The sequence below is a fragment of the Pipistrellus hanaki genome (assembly GCF_964339955.1).
Source record: "Pipistrellus hanaki genome assembly, chromosome: 9".
NCBI classification, from domain to species: Eukaryota; Metazoa; Chordata; class Mammalia; order Chiroptera; family Vespertilionidae; genus Pipistrellus; species Pipistrellus hanaki.
Window position 1 is genome coordinate 43,201,587 of NC_140511.1, and position 26,974 is coordinate 43,228,560.

Here is a 26,974-nt window from a genome sequence, read left to right on the forward strand (position 1 = left end):
ATTGACTATTTCAGTGGCTCTCAACTTACGATCTCTAGAACAGCAGCAAGTTGTTAGAAAATACAAATTATCAGGTGACACCCCCACTATTGAATCAGAAACTCTGGAGGTGGGAGCTGATAATGCCCTGTATTGCCCTTTGCTATCCTCCTATTTAATAAAAATATTCTAGTGGTTTCCTGCAAACACAAGGTTATGACCACCTACCATGAGCATTTCTAAGGCAAAAGTATCAGAAGAAGTTATATGTTTCCTTTTTAGCAAATTTATGAAAAGCATGTCCTAAGGCAAGAATTTTTATTCAGACTTAACACTGGGAGTCTCTCTGGGGATATTGTGTAACTACGTGGAAAGGAATCTTATGGAGTTTGCACTACCTATATTTAAAGTGCTTGATGGTGCCACCTAGTGGTTTAAGCACTATAGAATGTACATGTAGGCTTATTTCTCAAGGCTTCAGGGAGAGAATTTGTATATTTTTTTAAAAAATCAGTTTTATAGTAAAAGTTAAATGAAATGGCCAAACACAAGATGTAGAAAGAATTTCTTTACTCTAAAACTTCCATTGAGGATTCTAGATACACCACTAAGACACAAGTAACAAAATTAAAATAGTTAAATTAGACTTCATCAAAATAAAAAACTTTTGCATATTAGACACTATTGAGAAAGTGAAAAGATAGCTCACGAAATGGGAGAATATATTAGAAACTTATATCCTCCTATATAATAAAAACATGTACACAAAAGATCATAGCAGCCGAGACCGGTTTGGCTCAATGGATAGAGTGTCGGCTGGGGACTGAAAGGTCCCGGGTTCGATTCCTGTCAAGGGCATGTACCTTGGTTGCCGGCACATCCCCAGTAGGGGGTGTGCAAGAGGCAACTGGTCGATGACTCTCTCTCTCATCGATGTTTCTAGCTCTCTATCTCTCTCCCTTCCTCTCTGTACAAAATCAATAAAATATATATTAAAAAAAAAAAAGATCATAGCAGTATTATTCATAATAGTCAAAATGTGGAAACAACTCAAATGTTCACCAACTAATGAATGAATAAATAAAATATAGGACTCCATCTAATGGAATACTATTCAGCCATAAAAGAAGTAAATTGATGAACCTTTAGAACATTATGCTAAGTGACAGAGCCCAGCATAAAAGGCCACATATTATATGAAACTAGAGGCCCAGTGCACAAAATTCGTGCACGGGGTGAGGGGTATCCCTCAGCCAAGCCTGCACCCTCTCCAATCTGGGACCCCTTGAGGGATGTCTGACTGCCCGTTTAGGCCCAATCCCAGTAGGGTCGGGCCTAAATGGGCAGTTAAACACCCTCTCACAATCCAGGACTGCTGGCTCCCAACTGCTCACCTGCCTGCCTTCCTGATTGCTCCTAACTGCTTCTGCCTGCCAACCTGATCACCCCCTAACCACTTCCATGTCAGCCTGATTGATGCCTAACTACTCCCCTGCCAGCCTATTTGCCCCTAATTACCATCCCCTGCAGGCCTGGTCACCCCTAACTGCCCTCCCCTGCAGGCCTGGTCATCCCTAACTGCCCTTCCCTGAAGGCCCGGTCACCCCAACTGCCCTCCTCTGCCTGCCTGGTAACTCCTAACTGCCCTCCCCTGCAGGCCTGATTGCCCACAACTGCCCTTCCTTGCAGACCTGGTCCCTCCCAACTGCCCTCCCCTGCTGCCCATCTTGTGTCCACATGGGGCAGTCATCTTTGATCACATTGGGGCAGCCATCTTGTATGTTGGAGTGATGGTCAATTTACATATTACTCTTTTTATAGAGGATAGAGGCCTGGTACATGAGTGGGGGCTAGCTGGTTTGCCCTGAAGGGTGTCCCGGTTCAGGGTGGGGGTTCCCTTGGGCCATGGGGTGGCCTGGATGAGGGGCCTGTGATGGTTTACAGGCCGGCCACGCCCCCTGGTGACCCAAGCAGAGGCCCTGGTATCTAGGATTTATTTATCTTCTACAATTGAAACTTTATATCCTTCAGCTGAACCAAGTATCCTGCTCGCTTTGAGGCTGCAGTCATTTTTGTTGGGATTTATTTATGTTCTATAATTAAACTTTGTAGCCTTAAGCGGAGACCAAAGGAGGTCAGGGCAGGCAGAAAGCTTGGCTTCCTCCTCTGCCAGGGAAACCCAAGCCTCCTGCTCTCTCCATGGCCACAGCCATCTTGGTTGGGTTAATTTGCATACTTGCTCCTGATTGGCTGGTGAGTGTGGATTGTGAGTGTAGCAGAGGTATGGTCAATTTGCATATTACTCTTTTATTAGATAGGATGTTCGGAGTAGGCAAATGAGTAGAGAGAAGGAGTAGATTAGTGATTGCCAGAGGCTAGGGGAAAGGACCAATGGGAGTGACCACTTAATGGGTATGGGATTTTTTTTCTGAGGGGTGGGGTTGGTGCAAATGTCTTGAAATTAAACAGTAGTAATGATTAGACAGTATTGTGAATGTATAAAAATTACTAAATTTAACTTTAAAATAGTGTAAATGGTGACTTTTATGGTATGTGTTTTTTAACCTCAATTTTTAAGAAAACTTCATTGATTGGCAAGATTTGATTATTGAATATTTTTCCCATAGTTGTTGCTTTACGTATGTATTCTATTTGTTCTTTTTTTTTTAACCTAATATTATTTGATACATACTTTTTCATCTATACAGTTTCCATAGTTTTTATTTTGGTGGCTACATGTATTTTAGTCATTATATATATCATAGCTTAATCATTTATCACATATTTGGTGGTTTTCTCTCCGTCTCTTTTTTTTTTTTAGTTTTAAAGAATCCTTTTCTATGCTTAAACAAATATGAACTCTTCATAGACATTGCACTAATGTTTCTTTCCCAAAACAGGAACTGAATCACTTTTTTTTTTCCTTTTTCTTTTTTTCCTATTTCAATTGTCTTTTCTCTGGCTACTCTACAGTAAGAACATGCTAATTTATAATCCTGCCAATAATGGCTGAGGACAAAAAGAGGAGATGAATGTTTTTTAGTGTTTCTACTCTGTTTTAGGCACTGTGCCTGGATCCTTTCACATCCATTGTAACTTTTTTTTAACATGTTTTTATTGATTTCAGAGGAAGGGAGCGGGGGAGAGAAAGAGAAATATCAATGAGGAGACAGAATCATTGGTTGGCTGCCTCCTGCACACCCCCTACTGGGAATCAAGCCTGCAACCCAGGCGTGTGCCCTGATCAGGAATCGAACTGTGACCTGGTTCATAGGTCTATGCTCAACAACTGAGCCATTTAGTCAGGCTCATGTCCATAATTTCATTCAACTCCCACACCTCTTCCCACTAAAGTGGCAACAGAAGTTGACACAGCTAATGGCAAATGAGCAAAAGTCAGAACCCAAGCATTTTGTCCTTAAAGCTTTATCCTTTTCCCACGGCTTTACCAATATTGGATTTTACCTTTCTAATTTCTAGTTGTTAGAGAGATTCAACGTTTTCCCAAATGATTGTTCACTTACATTTACTCTTACATAATAACCGGTATCTTTTGTTGATTTACTATTAATAGATTTTAAACTGAACTTACCTTATAGACAGTAAACATTATGTGTCAAAGCTTTATCATAATTTTTGTTTTTGTTTATTCCTGTTTTACAGGCTCTTGATGGAAATGTGTATGATCACCTGAAGGATTACTTAATCGCCTTTAGCCGGACTGAGCTAGAAGCATGTCAAGCTGTGCAGAACACATTCCAGTTTTTATTAGAAACCTCTAGCAAGGTAAGTTACCTTTAGTGCAATATATGATGTTATCCATATTAGAATCTAAAATGTTTTTTACATACAAACTAAATGAAGGAACCAATGACATTTGAAGAATGCTTTAAAGACAAATTTCCTGGAAACAGTATTCCTTCAAATAAAGTTGGAGGGTATTTTATTCTACTTGAAGAGTTGACACAAAGGTCAAAAGGGAAAGTGATTATATGGTTAGCTCAAAACATCAGCCCATTGCCATGAGCATAGCTTTTGAGAAGAATGGTTTAAAAAGATTTATCTTCCACTCATATTGAATGCACTCAATTCATTCATATGAGGAAACAAGGTCATGTGTCAGCACAAAGAATAATAAAGGGGCACTAAGGGGGAAAAACATCTTACACAGGGCACCAATTGATGTTCTCTCTGTCTCTCTTGTGCTCTCTTTCTCTCTCTGTCTCTTTCTCATCTTCCTCCTCCCCCACCTTTCCCCACTCCCACCTCTGGCCTCCCTCCTTCCCCTCTCTAATCAGTTTAAAAAATAAAATTTGCAGAGAGAGAAACATCTATTGGCCCCCTTCCGCATGCAGCCCAGCTGAGGATTGAACCAGCAATCTGGGTATATGCTCTGACCAGAAATTGAACCAGGGCATACAGGACAACACTTCAACCAACTGAGCCACACCAGCTAGGGCACGGTCATTCTTTTATTATCTTTCCATTCAAAAGTAATGAGATCCCTCAACTTTGCTGGCATGTCACCTTGTGTACAGAGAAAATAAATGAAATTGCTTTTCTTTATGATCTGACAGGTTAAAATTTTTTGCAGAAGAGAAACAGTCCTTTGGAAGATAAATTGTTCCTGTGACTAGTAAATGTTTCCTTCTGATAAATGAAGTGCATAGTAAATGTTTTCTAATTGAATGTGTGCCTTTGTCAAAAGATACTCACTTTACAACTGCTATTTTAAGAGACAGGTCAGCCATAGCTGGGTTGTTCTATTGGTTAGAGCATTACCTGATCCTCCAGTGTTGTGATTTTGAACTCTGGTCAGGACACTTACAAGAATCAACCAATGCATGCATAAATAGGTGGAACAGCAGACTGATATTTCTCTCTCTTCATTTCAAAAATCAAAAAATTTTAATAAAGATAAATAAAAGCCAGTTCAGTTCTCTTTTTTAGAGAGGAAGGATAGGATAGGCCAGAGGTGGGAGTGGGGAAAGGTGGGGGAGGAGGAAGATGAGAAAGAGACAGAGAGAGAAAGAGAGCACAAGAGAGACAGAGAGAACTGAGGAGAATGGGAATTGGCTAATACCACAAGAAATTGTTTGAAAATGTCCAACGATAGGATAGAAGAGGGCCTCAGATTCTTCTTCTTGAACACATTCTTTTGTATTTATTCTTGTTTTCCACGTACTGTTTCTTTAATTCTGTTCTAAGAAAAACATTTAAAATGTTAAGTTGATATGGAACTGTAAAGATTACTAGTCTATTGCTTTGAAATCCTATCATATTTCTGTTTTCCTATATTTTCCCTCCCCAGGACCCAATCTATACTAATAAAAGAATAAGATGCAAATTGACCATACTTTTGTGACACTCACCAGCCAATCAGGAGTGGGTATGCAAATTAACCCACCAAAGATGATGGGTTAATTTGCATATGCAGGCCAGGGCGGCCAGGGGTGGGGTGTGACGCAGGCATTCCTTACCACCCCAGCCGCTCCAGGCCTCTGGGCCTCTGGGCAGCGTGGGAAAGCAGAAAGGCTGCTCCGGCCAGAGCGAAGGCGGTACCAGCAGTCGGGAAGGAAGGTCCATTCTGGCATCAATCTTTGTGCATCGGGCCTCTAATAAAATATATAGAAGACCGATATATAGAAAGAAGAATGGATGGATAGGTAGATACTTATGTGAAAGCAAATGTAGAAAATGTTCATTGAAAAATCTAGGTAGTATGTACATGGATGTTTTAGTACAATTTTTTTATTTTAATGTGTGTATATTTGAAATTTTACATAAGAAAATATTTTTAAAAATCTATTAAAACATATTGGCTTTGTTTCTTTTTGTGGAGTGGTTAATTTTGACTAGTGATCAAATTGTTTATATTTATTGGTTCACTCAGGTTTTCTGTATGGGTTTTTTGGGTACATTTTGGTAATTTATACTTTCCTAGATAATTATCCATTTCGTTTATCAAATTTGATGCCATAAATTTGTATATAAACTCGTTTTCTTCTACAATTGTCTTTTTTGTTTTTAATATTGTTTTCATTCTCTCTTATTTTGATAAGGCTTAACAGTCTTTTTAATTACTTTCAAGGGTCTGCTTTTGTTCTGCTTCTTGTTGTTGTTTTTTGTGTCCTTAATTTCTGCCTCTATGTTCATTAATTCTTTCTACTTTTATTAGAGTTTATGGTCTTATCCTTTTTAAGGCTTATTTTTATATTAGGGTTTTATATTTTCAGCCTTATTTTTAAGTAAATTCACATAAGGCTAAAAATTTTCTCTTCCTACTTTAATTACATTCTATAATATATAGGGCTCTTTGGTTCTTCTTTTTTTATATTTTATTTTTCAATCACAGTTTACATTCAATTTTGTATTAGTTTGAGGTGTGTAGCAGAGTGGTTAGACAATCATACTCTTTACAAAGTGTGTCCCCAATATTTCCAGTATCCAGCTGGCATCACACTTAGTTATTACAATATTATTAACTATATTTCTAATACTGTACTTTACATCCCCGTGACTTTTTAAAAATATATATTTTATTGATTTCTTACAGAGAGGAAGGGAAGAAGGATAGAGAGCTAGAAACATTGATGAGAGGAGAGAGAAACATCGATCAGCTGCTTCCTGCACACCCCCCACTGGGGATGTGCCTGCACCCAAGTTACATGCCCTTGACCAGAATCGAACCTGGGACCTTTCAGTCCACAGGCCAAAGCTCTATCCACTGAGCCAAACTGGTTTCGGCCCCGTGACTTTTGTAACTACCAATTTGTACTTTTTTTTTTTTTTTTTTTTTTTTTTTTACCAGCCTCGCAACTCTATTATGTGTTCCCTACCCCCACCCCATTTACCTAGGAGTTACTTAGAAGTGAATTTTTCCAGTTTCCATTCAGTGAGCATGTAGTGGGATAAATTATTTATTTCTAATTTTATTAGAAATCATATCTTATTTTTATTTTATTACATTTATTCTAAATTTATCTGAGAGATTCTCCTCTAAGCAAATTCATTAAAATTTTTTTTCAAAAATAAGTTAGGTTAGATACACTACCTTAGTTTATAAAACAGGAAAATGTATAGTCTTAAAAAACAGCTAATAGTTTACATAGCACTTAACCGTGATGTAGCTTTTAGCACATCCTCTGAAATGGGCATTATCGTGCTTATTTTATAAAGAGGAAAACAGACTCAGGAAGTTTACATGGCTTGCCTCTGGTCACACACTCACACACAGTATTTTTCCATGCTCTACTACTATCCTATTTGCTGTCTTTTGCTTATATTATTTTCATAGAAAATGAATTAAAAATGTATAACCTGATTTGGACACAAAGAGATCAACTTTTATTTTCCTCTACATTTGTTTATATGAGCATCTTGCTCCCCAGGGATAAGAAATAAGTGAGATGCTCTTATATTTAAATTGAAAATAGCAGTAATAAAAATTTAATAAGAATGATGTAGCTAGGAGATATGCCCTTTTGTTCCAAGTGCCAGAAGAGCTCACGCCCATTCCATGTACTTTTCTGTTACAAAGAGCGGTTGTGCTGCTGATAATCCAAAGAGAATTTTGAAACCCTTTAGGTTTTTATTCTACATCATTATTCCTTTGTCCTTTGAGGAGGAAATCCCTTTTCCCCCACATATCTAAATTGTAGCTGTGTACGTTCTGAAAGATATTTTGGGGTTATTCATAGTGACACACTGTACACGTTGTGGCACTCTATATCTTTCATCTCCGAAAGGGAAACAGCTAGCCCTAGGAGCTTGTGTTTAATTTTAATTATTTATGAAGCTTGCTTTTCTCCTTAATATTTTATGAAACCCTTTGTATATGTAACTGAAGCAGATGTTGTCATAGATATTTTTTCTAGAATAGTAACCTCTAAAGACAGTTCTGCTGGCCTTTCTTGTTTGTTTACGTGTGCTCACTTTCTGTCTGCCTAAGGAAACTCCTTCAGGAAACTAATTAATAATGTAGCTCTTTTAACAATTCAGAAAATAACAATGTTAGTCTACATTTCTTTTAAAATTAAGTTGTCTAATATTGCCATTCTTAATATCTTGAAGACTCGCAAAAAAAGTAAACCTCATAAAAGGAAGAGGGGAAACTTCATGATCATTTCAAAAGGCATAGAAATGCCCTAGCCAGTTTGCTAAGTGGTTAGAGCATCAGCTCTCTGACTGAAGGGGCAGGGCTCAGGTTCGATTTTGGTCAAGGGCACATATCTCGGTTGCAGGCTGGATCCCCAGCCTTGGTTGGGGTGTGTGTGGGAGGCAACCAATCGATGTGTATCTCTCACATCAGTGTTTCTCTCTCTGTCTCTCTCTTCTACTCTCTGTAAAAAAATCAACAGAAAAAATATCCTGAGGTGAGAATTATCAACAATAAAAAAAGACGAAATTTTGACAAAATTCGACTTTTATGATTAAAAAAAGCAACTCAGTAAATTAGGAGTAAAAGGAAACTTCCTTAACATGATAAAGGGCATTTAGAAAGAACCTACAGCCAATATCATACTCATTGGTGAAAGATGGAAAGCTTTCCTGCTAATATCAGGAACAAGACAACGGATGCCCACTTTCACTATTGCTGTTCACCGTCGTACTGGGGATATTAGGAGACTTAGGCAAGAAAAAGAAATTGAAGGCATCCTGATTGAAAAGGAAGAAGTAAAATTATCTGTTTGTAGGTGAAATGATTTATATAGAAAATCCTATAGAATCCACAAAAAAAGTATTAGAACTGATAAATGAATTCAGCAGAAGTTGCAGGTACAAGATCAAAACACAAAAATCAGTTGTGTTTCTATACTCCATTAATGAATGAACCAAAAGAAAATTAAGAAAACAATTTCAGCTATAATCATATCTGGAAAATAAAATACCTAGAAATAGATTTAACCAAGAGCATGAAAGACTTGTACATTGCAAATTACCAAATATTGCTGAAATTAATTAAAGAATACCTAAATAAATAGAAATAATAAATGTTATGGATTAGATTTTATATCACTAATATTGCAGTATTCCGCAAAGTGATTTACAGGTTCAATAATACAATCCCTTTCAAAATTCCAATGGTCTTTTTGGGGGGGCAGTATTTAAAAACTCACTGCAAAGTTACGAATCAGGATAGTGTGGTACTGGCATAAGGATAGACATATAAACCAATGAAATAGAATTGAGATTCCAGAAATAAACCACTACAGTTATGGCAGTTGATTTTTGATAAGGTTCCAAGGCCATTTGATGAAGAAAGAATAACCTCTTCAACAAAGGTGCTGGGACAACAAAACAACCACATACAAAAGAATTAAATGGAAAGCCCACCTCTGTATACAAAAATGAACTCAAAGTAGATCTGTGACCTTAACTCTAAAACCACAGAATAGCCGAAACCGGTTTGGCTCAGTGGTAGAGCGTCGGTCTGCAGACTAAAAGGTCCCAGGTTCGATTCCGGCCAAGGGCATGTATATTGGTTGCGGGCACATCCCCAGTAGGGGATGTGCAAGAGGCAGCTGGTCAATGTTTCTCTCTGATCGATGTTTCTAGCTCTCTATCTCTCTCCCTTCCTCTCTGTAAGAAAATCAATAAAATATTAAATAAATAAATAAATAAATAATAAAACCACAGAATAAAACAGAGAGGTAAATCTGTAGAACCTTGGATTTGACATTGTGTTCTTAGATTTGACATCAAACCATGAACAAAAGAAAAAAATAGATAATTGGACTTCATCAAATTAATAGCTGTTGTGCATTCAAGAAAGACAAACGAACCAATTTAAAAATGGGCAAAGGACTTGAATAGACATTTCTCCAAAAAATATATATAAATGGACAATAAGCTGATACTTGACATTTTAGAAAAATGCAAATCAAAACCACAATGAAATACCACTTTCCACCTACTAGAATGGCTTTAATAATTAAAATAAAAACACCAAATACACTCAGAAAATAACAGTTACTGCCAACGGTGTGGAGAAATTAGAACCCTCTACATTGTAGAAAATGTGAAATGGTGCGGTCACTGTGGAAAACAGTTTGGCAGTTCCTCAAAAGAGTGAAACAGTTACCATATGACTTGGAACTTCCACTTCAACAAAATTGAAAACAAGTGTTCAAATAAAAATGTGTGCATTAGTGTTCACATCTGCATTATTCATACTAGCCAATAAGTGGAAACAACCCAACTACTCATCAGCTGATGATTAGATAAATAAAATATGATATATCTATACAATGGAATATTATTGTGCATAAAAAGGAGTGAGCTACTGATACATCATATAACGTGCATTCCACATAATAAAAAATATAAATAGCTATTATCCTATATAACAAAAGGCTAATGTGCAAATCAACCGAATGGCAGAATGACCAATCACAATGGCACGCACTGACCACCAGGGGGCAGACACTCAATGCAGGAGCTGCCCCCTAGTGGTCAGTGCGCTCCCACAGGGGTAGCGCCGCTCAGCCAGAAGCTGGGCTCACGGCTGGCAAGCACAGCAGCGGTGGCGGGAGCCTCTTCCACCTCCTTGGCAGCACTAAGGATGTCTGACTGATGGACATCCCCCGAGGGCGCCCCAACTGCAAGAGGGCACAGGCTAGGCTTAGGGACACCCCCAGTGCACAAATTTTGGGGGGTTTCTATTCATATAATAAGATGTTGTTATGAGCTGAATTGTGTCCCCTTAAAATTCATATGTTGCAGTCCTGATGCCTATTACCTCAGAATGTGACTGTATTTGGAGCTAGGGCCTTTAAGAGGTTGTTAAAGGTAAAATGAGGTCATGTGAGTGGGCTCTAATCCAACATGACTGGAGATGGTGTCCTTATAAGAGTAGATTAGGACATAAACAGGCAGAAAACAATGGCCATCTGCAACAAGCAGAGAGGCCCTCGGTAGGAATCAGCCCTGAAAACACCTTGATCTTGGACTTGTAGCCTCCGAACTGTGAGGAAGTAAATTTCTGTTGTTTAAGCCACCAGTGATACTTCATTATGGCAGCCTCGCAGACTAATACAGATGCTTACCCTCATCATTAATAAAAGAAATGGAAATTAAAACTGCGAGATTCTCTTTTATACCAATGAAATTGACAAAAGTTAGGATAGGCAGGTATTAGTATTATTGTCTAGTGTCAATATCTGGGCTAGTTTCTAAACTAGTACTTTCTAAATTTAGATTCTTGAGAAAATAGGACAGTTGAGGAGTAACTTTTACCTGAAATGGGGAAAAAAAGTTTAACTATCATTTCTTTTTGACCATGTAGTGTTGGATTTCTTATTTCTTGAAAACCCAGCAGAATAAATCTTAAACTTTAAAATGTAATTACTGGTCATTTTAATCTTGTTAAAGACTTAACAGTATTTTATTTTCTCTGTAGGTGGTACGGGACTATAATTTTCAGCTGTTTCTACAAGAGAATGCTGTTTTTCACAAACCCCAGCCCTTCCAGTTCCAGCCTTGTGACAGCGATACTGTAAGGAAATTTCAGATTTTCATCTCATTCGTTTTTAAGCTGTTCATGCTCAAATAACTGTTATCCTTGGAAAATACAGACAGAAAAGGTTGAATATGTCTCAGTTTTATAACAAACTGTGAGGATGCAGAGAAACTGTGACATTTCTTCTTTATCAAATGTGACTAACACACCTAGTACTATGCTAACAACTTTCTATGAAATTGGATTAAATTATAAGAAAAGTTATTGCTGAAAATTGAACTTGGGGAAGAAGAAAAAATATTCAATAAAGGGTGGGGTTTTTTTTCAATTGAAATATAAATTATACTTTCTATCCATGAAATTCTTCGCATATATATCCTTTCATAGACTCCAGTGGTCAAATTTTAACCAGAATTGAATTAATAAATAGAATAATGAATATGTGCATACAAATATTTTATTGGTTTTGCACAAAATTATAGGCCCTTTATAATGTCTTTCAGAATTCTTCCCACTCTAAAATGTTGCTTCTTTTTGTATTAAAATTTTCTTTGGGTTAGACAAGAGGAGGAAATAAAAGGCATCCAAATTGGAAAAGAAGAAGTAAAGTTATCCTTATTTGCAGATGACATGATATTGTACATAAAAAACCCAAAAGACTCCATTAAAAAACTAATTGACTTAATAAATGAATTTGGCAACGTAGCAGGATATAAAATTAATGCCAAGAAATCCATGGCATTTCTATACACCAACAGTGAAACTACAGAAACAGAGGCTGAAAAAGCAATTCCATTCACCATCGCACCAAAAAAATTAAGATACCTAGGAATAAATTTAACTAAAGAAATAAAGGACCTATTTGCGGAAAACTACACGACACTGAAAAAAGAGATAGAGGAAGATGTAAGGAGATGGAAGAACATACCATGTTCATGGATTGGTAGAATCAACATCATCAAAATGTCCATACTTCCTAAAGCAATCTATAGGTTCAATGCACTCCCCATTAAAATACCAACGACATATTTCACTGACCTAGAAAGAACTCTCCAAAAGTTCATTTGGAACAATAAAAGACCCCGAATAGCCACAGCAATTCTGAGAAAGAAGAGTAAAGTAGGAGGGATCTCAATACCAGACTTCAAACTATACTACAAAGCCACTGTTCTCAAAACAGCCTGGTACTGGCACAAAAACAGACAAATAGATCAATGGAATAGAATTGAGAACCCAGATATCAACCCAAATCACTATGCTCAATTAATATTTGACAAAGGAGGCACGAATATACAATGGAGTCAAGACAGTCTCTTCAATAAATGGTGTTGGGAAAATTGGACAGACACATGCAAAAGAATGAAACTAGATCACCAACTTACACCATTCACAAGGATAAACTCAAAATGGATACAGGACTTAAACATCAGACGGGAAACCATAAAAATACTAGAAGCATCCACAGGTAGCAAAATCTCAGACGTATGCCAAAATAACTTCTTCACTGATACTGCCCCTAGGGCAATGGAAGCTAAAGAGAAAATAAACAAATGGGACTACTTCAAAATAAAAAGCTTTTTTACAGCAAAAGAAACCATCAATAAAACAACAAGAAAGCCCACGGTGTGGGAGATCATATTTGCAAATATTACCACTGATAAAGGTTTAATCTCCAACATTTACAGACAGCTTATACAACTAAATAAAAGGAAGATGAATGATCCAATTAAAAAATGGGCAATGGACCTAAACAGAATATTTTCAAAAGAAGACAGAAGGAAGGCCAAAAGGCACATGAAAACATGCTCAAAGTCACTAATTATCCGAGAGGTGCAAATCAAAACAACAATGCGGTACCATCTCACACCTGTCAGAATGGCCAACATCAACAAATCAACAAACGACAAGTGTTGGCGAGGTTGCGGAGAAAAAGGAACCCTCGTGCACTGCTGGTGGGAATGCAGACTGGTGCAACCACTGTGGAGAACAGTGTGGAGTTTCCTCAAAAAACTGAAAATGGAACTCCCATTTGACCCAGTAATCCCACTTCTAGGAATATATCCCAAGAAACTAGAAACACCAATCAGAAAGGATATATGCACCCCTATGTTCATAGCAGCACAATCTACAATAGCCAGAATTTGGAAACAGCCTAGGTGCCCGTCAGCAGATGATTGGATCCAAAAACTATGGTACATCTACACAATGGAATACTATGCTGCCATAAAGAAGAAGGAATTCTCATCATTTGCAGCAACCTGGATGGAATTGGAGAGCATCATGCTGAGTGAAATAAGCCAATCAACGAAAGAGAAACACCACATGACCTCACACATCGGTGGATGATAAAGATCTTTATAAACTGATGAACCAAGAGACAGATATAGAGAAAGTAAAGCAACAGGCAGACTGTCAAATTACAGTGGGGAGGGTAGGGATATCAGGGGGAGATAATAGATCAACCGAAGGACTTGTATAAATGCATATAAGTACAACCAATGGACATAAAACTATGGGGAGGGAGGGGATGTGTGGGAGGGAGGGAGGGGGGCAATAAAAAAAAATCAAGAAAATATGTAAAAAATAAATAAATAAATAAATAAATTAATTAATTAATTAAAAAAAATTTTCTTTGGGTAATTCATAGTTGAGAAAAAAATTATTTCTTAATTATTTTAATAAAGATTTTTCTCATGAGTTCTTAAAAGTTTAGAGAAAGTTAAAGTAGTTTAGTGGTTGAGAATGCTGAGACTGGAACCATATTTGTATAATCGGAGTTGTAACATTTAATATCTGGGAGACACTGGAAATTTTACTTAATCTCTCTGAGCTTTGGCTTATGACCCATCTCATTAGGTTGTTATAAAAGTACAGGGTGGCCTAGCCAGTGTGTTATTCAGTGGTTGAGCAGCAACCTATGAACCTCATGGCTCAATTCTCGGTCAAGGCACATAACCATGTTGCGGGCTCTATCCCCAGTAGGCAGCATGCACGAAGCAGCCAGTCAGTGATTCTCTCTCATCAGTAATGTTGCCATCTCTCTCTCCCTTCCTCTCTGAAATCAATAAAAATATATTTTTTAAAAAATAAAAGTAAGTAAAAGGACAGGATGGGGTAAAAGTAGGTTTACAGAGTAAAATCTGTGTTTTGCATACTCACGATTGTAAACCTACTTTTGTCCAACCCTTATATGAAATGCTTCCCATAGTGCCTTGAATAGTAGGAGTTAACTATTACTATTGTTTATTTAGATTTTGCAGTTGGTTCTTTGTGAAACATAATCACAGCATTTTAAGACTAGAAGAAACCCTTAGTGATCATTTGATTTAGCACCACCAACTTTCCTCTAGACACTAAAGTCCAGAGGAAGGGTAAAAGCTAGTTTGAGGTTTGGTGGTAAGTTGGTAATGGACCAGAAACTAAATTAAACCCATTATCGTTTGGGGACAGAGCGTTTGTGATGTTATTATTGTTTCTTTTCACTTTTTCCAATAAACCTTTCTATAACCCCATTAAAACTATTAAGCTGTTTCTATTTTCATCTGTGCAACTATTTTAGTGCCATAGTATGTTGGCATGAATACTTTACTTTACTTTGCTTTACCAGCTTTCTTCACATCCCAAATGGATCAATCCGTAGTATTAGAGATTAAGCTTTAATGTTCAGCAATGTCAGACAAAATACTGTGGTCATTTATGGTTTCCTCTTAGTCTTCTGTTAATGTTTATAGTAGTGGAGCATGGCTCCGGTTTTGAGTGCTGCTGATTAAGTGAAGGCCCTTAGATCTACCTACAAAATGGTTGTGATTTCAATAAGAATAATAGTATTTTTTTTTCTTTCTGTTCTCTCTCTTGTGTTGTAGAGCCGAAAATTAGAATCAGAAACTGGCACCACAGAGGAGCACAGTCTGAACAAGGAGGCTCGGAAATGGGCCACACGTGTGGCACGTGAGCACAAGAACATTGTTCACCAACAGCGAGTAAGTGTAATAGAGCTTAGGCTTCATTTAGATTAAGCCAAATGTCTAACCAATTTAAAGAGTTGAGTTTTATTAAGGTGAGAAATATCCTGTACGTATTTCATAATTTGGTGTGTGTTTTTTTAATCCTCACCTGAGAATATTTTCCCATTGATTTTTAGAGAGAGAGGAAGAGAGAGGGAAAGACAGACAAAATATCAATGTGAGAGAAACACATCAATTGGTTGCCTCCTGCATGCATCCTAAGCATGGCCCAGGCCAGGGAGGAGCCTGCAACCAAGGTAGGTGCTCTCAAAACCGAACTTGGGATCCTTTGGTCCACAGTCGACGCTCTATCCACTGAGCAAAACCAACTTGGACTTAATTTAATTTGGCTTCTCATCTCCAAGCAAATTTTTTGAAGGCACAATTGTAGATTCCATGAAAATGTATTAAGACTGAACTAAAAGCGCCAAGAAATTAATATTAGATATAGTAAATTTTCCTCAATTTCCATTTATTTATATCTTCATTATTCTCTTAACCTTCATATCCAGTTTTTTCTTCTTTCCCTGCTTCCCAAAGACTACACTTGTGAAAATCACCAATGATGTCTTTATTGCTAAATCCAAAATGGACACTTTGATTTCTGTCTTAACCTATTGTCAACTTTGTCACAATTGACAATACCCTTCCTCTTGAAACATTCTCTTCCCTAGTCATCTATGGCATAACTGCCTGGTTTTCCTTCTGCCATTCCTGGATTCCCTTAGAGGTTTTTTCTCTACCTCACACTTAATATTCAAATTCCTTAGATTCTGTATATAGGCTTTCTTCTTTTCTTCTTTTTTATTTCATTATGGGCAGTCTTGATCTCTTCCATGGTTTCACTTACCAACAAATGATATATTAATATCTTCACTATTAGGCCTTTCTTCTGTGTATCCATACATCTTACACTGTATACAATAATAAACTCAAAATGAATTCATTATTTAAATGTAATACTCAAATCATAAAACTTCTAGGAAAAAAATAGGCAGTAAACTCTGAACAATATTTTTTCTGATATTTCTTCTTGGACAAGTTAATCTAAGAAAAAAATAAACAAATGGTACTACATGAAACTAAAAACATTTTGCACAGCAAAGGAAACAAAAAACAACTTACTAAATGGGAGAAGTTATTCACCAACTGATACGCCCAATAAGGTATTCATATCCAAAATTTGTAAATAATTCTTACAACTCAACACCAAAAAAACAAATGATCCAGTCAAAATATGAGAAAGGATATGAATTAACACTTTTCCAAAGAGATCATACAGATATTCAATAGACATATGAAAAGATGTTCAATGTCACTAATCATAAGAGAAATACAAATTAAAACCACAATGAAATATCACCTCATCAATAAATCAACAAACAAATGCATATCAAAATGTGTAGTTCAAATAGGGTTTATAGATTGTACCAATGTGAATTTCCTGGTTTTTATAGATTGTACCAAGGTGAATTTCCTAGTTGTTGCCATTTTGGGAGGCTGGGAGGTACTCTCTGTTCTACTTTTGCAGCTTCTTTTGGGTCTATAATTCTTTCATTTTTTTAAAAATTTACAAATAAAAACTGAAAAATATTAAAGATTAAAAAAGATAATCATTGCCACTCATCATTAAAGTCTTTTCAATTATATGAATACTGCCCTAGCCGATTTGGCTCAGTAGATAGAGCGTCGGCCTGACTGAAGGGTCCCGGGTTCAATTCTGGTCAAGGGCATGTACCTCAGTTGCAGGCTTGATCCCCAGAAGGGGGCGTACAGGAGGCAGCTGATCAGTGTTTTCTCTCATTGAAGTTTCTGACTTTTCTCCCTTTCTCTTTGTAAAATCAATAAAATATATTTAAATAAATAAATAATCTAAATAATCTTTTAAGAAAAATCGGTCATTGTTTTTTTGTTGCTTTAACAGGTTCTAGATGATCTGGAATGTCATGGAGCTCCAGCATCAGAACAAAGCCGAGTAGAGCTGGAGCAGAAAATAGATGAAGCTAAAGAAAATATTCGTAAAGCAGAGGTGAGGTGATGGCTCATTTTGCTCAGCCTCATCCATGTCTCAGCTGTAATATGTACCTTTAGAATTCAGTTTCTAGACACTGGTTATTCTGAAGATGATTCACCATCTTCATCTGTATCAAGTGTATTATTGTTTAGTAACTGCTTCATATGAGGTGGTACACACAACAAAAGGACATTAAACCCGCTATGAAAAGTTTACAGTCATGAAACATTAAATTAAAAAATTTAAATTACAGTGAAGATACTAATTTTAAAGTTTCACAATGTATGTAATAAATCAATCGAATTCATGGTATGGAAAGTTAATATGTGTAAGTTCAGAGCCTAGAAAAGCCTCCCCTGTATGGAAGTCCTCTGGAATCATGGGCCTGGGGGCATAAACCGCTTTAAGAAGAGAAAAGCAGACAAGACAAAAAAGTCACAACAGCTTTGGCCGGTGTGGCTTCGTTGGTTGGAACATCATCCTGTACACCAAAGGTGGTGGGTTCAATTCCTGGTCAGGGCACATACCCAGGGTGCAGGTTCCATCCCCAGTCAGGGCACTTACAGGGGGCAACCAATCGATGTTTCTCTCTCACATCGATATTTCTCCCTCTCTCTCTCCTTCCCTCCCTCCCTCTAAAATCAATAAACATATCCTTGGGTGGGAATTTTTTTTTAAATTATAAAGTGGGTTTTAATTTGGGGGGAGCGGGTTGTCATGGGACCCTTTAAGTGTTGTATGAAAATGTGAAACCCCCTCTCCCACCAAAAATGAACATTTTTATGTACAATTTTCAGAAGTTCATGTACCCTGTGCTAATATTCCCTGACTTCAAGGGGGAAAGGTTAAGATGGAAAGAAAGAACCTATTTGAAAAGGAGGAAGACATAGGCTATCGTTTGGCAGTTAGATTTGATTAGAGTTTTAGAAGGAAATGTGGTAGACAGTAAATAAATTAAATTGTGGTTAGGACCAGTTCATGGAGGACCTGTGCACAACTTGGATATAGTTATCTACCCAGTGCACCATGGGTGGGATGTGGAAGTAGATATTTAAGAAAAACTGGGGATTTCCAGTCTTGTTAGGAAGGCATAAAGGATGCCAAAGATAACGAAGGCTGTAAAGCATGTGTGCCAAGGAGTGGTCCACTGAAGCATACTTAACACTTAAGAAAGGCAGAAGAAACAGGTCACTGGGAGGCGTTGTTGGAACAGGTAATACAGAAGAAGAAGGACTTAAGATGAGTATTAACAGATTAGTAATAGTTCATTAGTCAGGGGAAAAGGGATAGCTCAGATTTATGCCATGCAACCTCAAAAGGAAGAACTTGAACCAAAACAAGAAGACAGGAAGGAGGCCGATCTGAGCTTGATATTGGGAAATACCTTCTAACAGTCAGATCTTCCGAATGACAAAATAAGCTCCTCTGGGACATAGCGCAGCTTTACGATTCTGGGCAAACATCTCCTGGGACTCTATACCCAGAATTCTTCCTTGGTTGAAAGTTCACTTACACCAGTGTTTTGATAGACTCCCTCAGGATCTAGAGGCTCTGAGGACGTGTTCCAGTGGTGGGGGGCAGGGTGTGGTGGAGAGGTAGCAGAGGCAAACAGAAAATATGAGCATGTTTCTGGCACGAGCCCATGGGAGTGACCTGAACCATAAACAGCTTGCCATCTGCCTGGTCTAGAGAAGCCGAGTAACCACAACTCGCCTTTTTCCTGGCAAGCGATCCACAGCCTCCATAGTGAAGAGGGCAGGACGTACAATAAATAGCCATTTTCCTCTCTGACTTCAGGGTCAGGGCTAAACCACTACCCCAGTGGGCTGGCCAAGTACTATTGGCAGGTCCTTTCCTTGTTTGAGAAACATTGGCTTATGTAGAAGAGCTTTTCTTGTTTGTTTCTTCAAAGTCTGGGTGAAGCCAGTTTCTGAGCTTTGGTGGAACAAGTCTCAGAAGTTTTCTGAAGGGTGTGCTCTCTCTTGTATTTTCCATTTCCAGACTCCATCCCTGGTGTCACCGTCTGCTCTCCTAGCTCCACCAAACCTCCCAGTGGAGTGGTAGTAGGTATCAGTCACACGGAGTCTACATTTAGCCTGAAATGACCTTTTATTTCCATGAATATGCTAAACTACCCTGTGTTTGTAAGCTTAAAGGTAAAAATATGAAGTGAGATTCCTAAGCAAAATGTCTCATCTCTCCCAAAACCAGTATTTAAGTCTGCATTCTCAAAAATAATTTTCTTAACAAAATATGAAACATGCAAAAGACCATGTCTGTGAAATGTACTTAATCTTGCTATTTTAACTTGATTTTCACTATCAGATACAGAGAATAACAGCTAAGGTTAGATGGCAGCTATGAGGGTATTGCTGGGGTAGTACTCAGAGGATTGTCCTAATGACATTTTTGGATATATCCCCCTCTGCTTTCTTCTGCCTATATAATACTTGCATTGGATTTTCTCTTTTCATTCAGTAGTTATTTACTTTATTTATTATAAATACCTGCACCAAAGGGAGAAAGCTATAAAATTCCATTATATCTTTCATGTTTGTTTTTAACTCCTACTAGCATGTGTGTTATCCTCCCTTATTGGCTCATTTGCTTCATCCAGGTTTTCTACATTGTGTTTTCATTCAGAGTACTAATTAGAATAAAAACCTCTGTGATACTCAGTAATAGATTAAATAAATTTTTTCCATTCATCAGAAATTGAAAATATAAATGGTTTGTGCTTTTCAAAAGAATAGGAGTTATATAGTGAACTAGGAGCCCAACTGCGCAGCACCACCCACCCTCGAGTTGCCAGTCCGGCCCGGGCCCCCCAGCAGCCACAGCCGCTGCCGGTCCAGCCCTGCCTCCCTCTCCAGCCCTTGAAGCAGCCGCGGCCACTGCTGATCAGGCCCTCCCCACCACTGTGCACAACCTCCTCCTGTCTTGTCAACCTGTTATGGCATCCCGGTTAATTAGCATATTTCTCTATTTTATATATATACATATAATTATTTACTGGCTGATCAATTGGGGAGCAGATTCACTAATTGATTAGTTTGGCAAATACTTAATGAGTTCCTGCTCTGTGCCAGATACTGATGAGTATATCTTTATTGATTTCAGAGAGGCAGGGAGAAGGGAGAGATAGAAACATCAATGATGAGAGGGAATCATTGATTGGCTGCCTCCTGCACACCCCCTACTGGGGATGGAGCCCACAACCTGGGCATGTGCCCTTGACTGGAATCGAGCCCAGGACCCTTCAGTCCTCAGGCCAATGCTCTATCCACTGCGCCAAGCCAGCCAGGGCTAAATTACACTTTAATAACAGTTTTTCTAACCTGGTATTTAGGTATTTGAATATTTTTTAATATATTTTATTGATTTTACACAGAGAGGAATTGAGAGGGACAGAGAGTTAGAAACCTCGATGAGAGAGAAACATCGACCGGCTGCCTCTTGCACACACCCCACTGGGGATGTGCCCGCAACCAAGGTACATGCCCTTGACCGGAATCAAACCCGGGACCCTTCAGTCCGCAGCCGACGCTCTATCCACTGAGCCAAACCAGTCCCGGCAGGTATTTGAATTTTTGAAATTCCTTTGTCACACAGACACACACACATTCTTCATACATATCATACCTATTTTAAAAGTAGCTTGCCAAAAAGCCAAGAGTTTTTTAAAAGCCATCTTTTGGGAGCTATACATAACTTAGGTTGTTCCAGAACACAATTATTTTTATGTCTAAATTATACCTTGAAGGCTGTTCTCTATCCTTATGACAGTGAAATGTTTAGCACAAAGAGGAAAAGTTGATGTAAGGAGTTAAAGATACCCAGAAATTGTTAGTAATTCACACTTAGTGTAAGGTCTACAGGGGGAACTACAGACTATATGATTCTTTCTCCAAGATGTTAATGATAGTCTATGATCTGAATTGAAGTTGCATTTGAAAGCCAAAGTATATGTTTATCAAATAAATTAACAAAACAAAGATATCAATTATATAAACACATTTTCAAAGCCATTTTTTCTTAAATTGTTTCATAAGGTTCTGTTGCACACTATGAATTCAAAATTACTAAGTCATCGAGGCCTGCGCAGGTCCCGACCTGACCGTGGTCTGGGGCTGCTGTCTGCCTCATAAAGCAAAGCAGAGGGTTTGTCTCCAGAGAAGACAGAGTCATCTCCTCTGAGAAAGCCTCCTACATAGTTGGCTTTGGCATCTTCCATGAACTGAAGAGCAGGGATTGAGGCCTCGTGAGTCTGGGTTTTCAGCTGAGGTAGACAAGACAGTGGTTATAACCAGTAAGTCCAGAGTGTAGTTACCTCTAGAACATGCCACTGTTTGCCCAGCCAGGACTTCATGACAGTCATAGAAGTGTATTCTTTAAATTTTTATGTCATCTTTATACCTCAGTAACTCAAAATGTTAAGACCCTTGCCATAATGCTCTAAAAGAAGTCTAAAAAGTTTTGTTGTGTAAAATTTATTGCTATTTATAGAACACTCCGCCACACTTTTACAGAATATGTGGAATATTCAACAAGATCAAATACTACACCATAAACCACTGTCAGTAAGTTTAAAATTGTTATCAAGCAAAATATGTTCTCTGACCCATCAGAATTAAAGATCAAGAACAAAAAAATAGCTGGAAAATCCCCAGATATTTAGAAATTAAACTATTCAAACACCATAATCTGTTTCTATCTTAAAAGAAAACACCTAACTTTATTACCAAAACAACAATGATTTATTATCTCTCACCATTCTGGCTGTTGATTGTGTGTGTGTGTGTGTGTGTGTGTGTGTGTGTGTTTATTTATTTATTTGCAGTTTTTGCTTGAGATTCCTCATTGAGCTGCATTCAGCTAGAGAGGGTCTGCATAAGAGAACTAGGTGTTTGTTTTCCATATGGTCTTTCATCCTCCAATAGGCTAACAGTGGGCTTCCTCACATGATGGAAGCACATTCCCCAAAAAATGAAGTCCTAAGAGCACTCATCAAACCTCTGTTTGCATCAAATTTGCATTTGTCCCATTAGCCAAAGCATATCAGATGGACAAGCCCAGAATTAACATGGAGGGGACTACATGGACACTAGGAGGCATGATTCATTGAGGATAACAATTTACCACAATTAATATGACCTTGGTTAAATCATTTTTCTAATCTATAAACTAGAGGTTCTAATATTCATCCCCAGAATTGTTGTGTGGATTAAATGAAATGAGATATACAGACTTTATATAACTATCAAAGTTTCATAAACTCAACTATGGCTTGAAATTTAGATATGCTTATATTACATTTTACATTAAAATCAGTTAATTGACAGTGTTCATACACCGTGATATTGTATCCTAAAGGAACTGGCTTTACAAAACATCATTTAAAAAACCTCTGTCTCTTTACAAGTTCTAAAAATGAGTTGGTCAAGTTGTATCTAGAGTGCCATCAAGTTACAGACAGCTGTACTCTGCAAAATTGTGATCCATTGGCAAATCATCAAAACTCATTTGAAAACACTGGAAAATTCTGCTTTTGAAAAGTTGTTAAAATATAAACATTTGAAACTAAAGGAAAGATAGTTATGTTTATTCTGGAACTGTAGTCAGTTATTTGGTAAAGTACTGGCAAAAATAAATCTTATAAAAACTAGATTTCTTGTTATTGAGAAAAAAGAATAAACTAATCTCTCTCATTCTCTCTTTCTATTTTTTTTAGAGCTGAATGGCTTACATTTATGATTTCCAAGAAAGGGTTTGTTGGTTCACTCTTTTTTTTAAAAAAAATATGTTTTTATTGATTTTTAGGGAGAGGGAGAGAGAGAGAAAAAGAAAGAGAGAAACATGCCGAAACCGATTTAGCTCAGTGGATAGAGCGTCAGCCTGCGGACTGAAAGTTCCCAGGTTCGATTCCGGTTAAGGGCATGTACCTTGGTTGCGTGCACATTCCCAGTAGGGGTGTGCAAGAGGCAGCTGATCGCTGTTTCTCTCTCATCGATGTTTCTAACTCTCTATCCATCTCTCTTCCTCTCTGTAAAAAAATCAATATAATATATTTTTTTAAAATAAGAGAGAGAGAAACATTGATCAACTGCCTCCCACAAGCACCCCAACTAAAATGGAATCCACAGACTGGCCATGTGCTCTGACCAGGAATTAAACCAACAACCTAACTGGCCACCTTTTGGTGCACAGGACAAAGCTCAACCAACTAAGCCACACCAGGCAGGGTGCTCTGTTTTGTTTGTTTGTTTTAAACATTTCAGTGCCTATATTGGTTTAAAATACATACTGGAATGGTGCTAAAACAACAGAATATACACCTGCAAAAAAATGAAGTTGGACCCGTACATTACACCATATACCAAAATTAACCCCAAATTATGAAATACCTAAGTGTAACAGCTAAAACTAGAAAACTCTTACAAGAAACCATAGGGATAAATTTTTGTGACCTTGGATCAGTATATTAGATATGGCACCGAAAGCCAAAGCATTATAACTTGGACTTAGTCAAAATTGAAAACTTTTATGCTTCAAAAGACACTATTAAGATCGTAAAAAACAAACTCATGGGGGGGGTGGGGGGGGATATTTAGAAAGTATGTATCTGATAAGAAACTTTCATTTAAAATATATAAGAACTCTTACAATTAAAAGACAGACAAAATAAAAAGACAACCCAACCTGGTTAGTGTGGCTCAGTGGTTGAGCATCGACCTATTATAAACCAGGAGGTCACAGTTCAATTCCTGGTCAGGACACATGCCCAATTTATGGGCTTGGTCCCCAGTAAGGTGTGTGCAGGAGGCAGCCAATCAATGGTTCTCTCTCATCAATAATTTTCTCTCCCTCTCCCTTCCTTTCTGAAATCAATAAAAATATATTAAAAGCCGTCTATAATAATAGAAGAGTAATATGCTAATTAGATTGGACGTCTTCCGGACATCCTTCCTGACAAAACTGGGCCTAGGCAAAGCTGCCCACAATCCTGGGCACCTGCAGCTGTGGCCGGCCTGCAGTGATGTCTATGGCTGCAGCCAAACCGGGTGAAGCCACCCCTGGCCTGGGACACCTGTGGCCAGCCCAGGCAAAGCCCCCAATGGTCCTGGATGCAGGGGCCAAGGCAGAGGTGGTTAGGGGCAATCAGGCCAGCAGGCAGAGGGGTTAAGAGAGATGAGGCAGGCAGATGAGCAGTTAAGGTCCAGCAGTGCATGAATTTTGTGCACCGGGCCTTTAGTTAGCAAGTAAGTAAGTAAATAAATAAATAAATAAAAATAGACAACCTAATTTTAAAATGGGCAAATGATCTAATTAAACATTTTTTTAAAGGAGATATAGGAATGATCTCAATCCTTTAAAATACATATGCCTAAAAATCTTCAGAATATAAAATAAATTCAGCAATGAGAACTCAATGAAATAAGTCAGAGCTCAGATCCTTTTTCATACCAGCTCCCCCCATCAAATGTTGTGCCAGAAGGGCTCAGTGAGCACACTTGTTGGCCCCAGAGTCCCACAGGAGGCCATCAAGTAAGGGTCCTTAAAATTACCATAGTGGAGCCTTCAACGGTTGGAGGAAGAGACTACTACTCTCATTTGAGGAGCAATGAAGCTAAATGTACTACTTGCTAAAGCAAAGGAGAATGATACTTACAAAACACAGTCTCTCTGAACAAAGTAGAAATATCAGGTTTTGAGAAGTGTGGATTTCAGAGATTGGCATATTTTCAAAACAGGGAGTGTTTTACAGATTGGCTCACTTTTATTTTTTTATTTTATTTTTTTTTAATATATTTTATTGATTTTTTACAGAGAGGAAGAGAGAGGGATAGAGAGTTAGAAACATCGATGAGAGAGAATCATTGATCAGCTGCCTCTTGCACACCCCCTGCTGGGGATATGCCCGCAACCAAGGTACATGCCCTTGACCGAAATCGAACCTGGGACCTTTCAGTCCACAGGCCGATGCTCTATCCACTGAGCCAAACTGGTTTCGGCAGATTGGCTCACTTTTAGCTGTGGTGGATAGCGGGATTTGCGGGGGTGATGATGACGGGAGTGAGGCTCTGGTTAATTGGATGCCTGTCACTGATTGACTACTCTCAGAGGCATGGCTATTAGAGCAAAGAATTTGCCATTTTACAGGGACAGGTTTAAACTGGTTCAATGATTATTTGCTTACCTCTTGGAACAAGAGCCAAAACAGGCAGTCTTTCCATTTAATTTTTTATTCTCAATTTCTACTATTTTTGACAGCTGCATAATAAATTAATTTAAAATCTTTACTCACTAGTCATGAAAGTTTTTAGGCAGGGAGTGACATGATGAGATCATTTGCAGACTTGTAAAAAACGGATTAGAGAGGAGAAGAAAAAATCCAAGAGGTGGGTAGAAGGCTGTTGAAGATGCTCGATTTTAGGATGTTCTGAGGCATAGCCTTATTAAGAAGAAAAGGACGCAGACTTTATAGCACATCAGTATCTTCCTGTTTGTAAGTTATAGTTGATGTTTCTTGTGGGTGCAGGTGTGCCCTTTGCTGTTGTCAGCGGCCGGATTCCTGTTCTTGTGTCCCCTCCCCTGCACACCGCCTTTCTACCTCTCCCTCTCTCCATCTCTCCAGCTGAAAAATTAACAGCTATGCCAAGGCAGACTTGCTGGTGAATGTAATATTGTACTAGTTAATGTCAGAAATAACAAAATCAACTTGAGAGAGAAAATGCCTTGATTTCTGACCATTTTCTTGGTTTTCTTAGATAATTAAGTTAAAAGCTGAAGCCCGGCTGGACCTGCTGAAGCAGATCGGTATTTCCGTGGACACGTGGCTGAAGAGTGCAATGAACCAAGTGATGGAAGAACTGGAAAACGAGCGATGGGCCCGCCTGCCTGCAGTGACCAATAACGGCACTTTACACTCGGTATGGTTTCTCTTCTTGGATCTGACAGGCTAACTTTCACTGAAGGAGGATATTCTTTGACTATGTAGCCAAACCTGATAATGGCCAAAATTTTTTTTTTTTTTTTACATATTTTATTGATTTTTTTTTTTATTGCCCCCCTCCCTCCCTCCCACAGATCCCCTCCCTCCCCATAGTTAATGGCCAAAATTTTAAAGAAAAAAAATAATGGTTTTGCTAGTGGTTTGGTTTTTGTTTGTTTGTTGTTTTGTTTTTTTCTTTAACCTATCACTGATTGAGTTAAACTTTAGTGTAAGAAAGAAGGGGGGTGGAGGGGAATAGTGCTCTTAAAAAATGTTCAGTGAAGAATATATTCTCCCTAATTGGTTTATCTCTTTGCCATAGTCATTATCCCATATCATGAAATAGATATGCTTCTTGTCTGAATGTAGCAAAGTAAAATTTTGATCTAGGGTTTCTGAAGTTCTCGGAAGTCTTTTCTAGTGTAAAAGAAAATAGACATCCAGAGAGTTGGAAACAATCTTAAAGAAGGGATAGGAACACTCTGAATCTGTGGCTTTGTCTGTTCGGTTCACAAGGGCTTTCC

At 38.0% G+C, this 26,974-nt stretch overlaps 1 protein-coding gene across 2 annotated transcripts in view; it reads left to right on the forward strand.

Annotated features, from left to right (window-relative positions):
- FCHSD2 (FCH and double SH3 domains 2) overlaps positions 1 to 26,974 on the forward strand; it is a 160,116-nt gene that overhangs the window by 110,892 nt on the left and 22,250 nt on the right. For both annotated transcript variants that reach the window (XM_084894182.1, XM_084894183.1), the window contains 5 exons: positions 3,643 to 3,765; positions 11,381 to 11,476; positions 15,304 to 15,420; positions 17,369 to 17,473; positions 26,227 to 26,388. In XM_084894182.1, the coding sequence (XP_084750308.1) occupies positions 3,643 to 3,765; positions 11,381 to 11,476; positions 15,304 to 15,420; positions 17,369 to 17,473; positions 26,227 to 26,388 (603 nt within the window). The remainder of the gene's footprint in view (positions 1 to 3,642; positions 3,766 to 11,380; positions 11,477 to 15,303; positions 15,421 to 17,368; positions 17,474 to 26,226; positions 26,389 to 26,974) is intronic.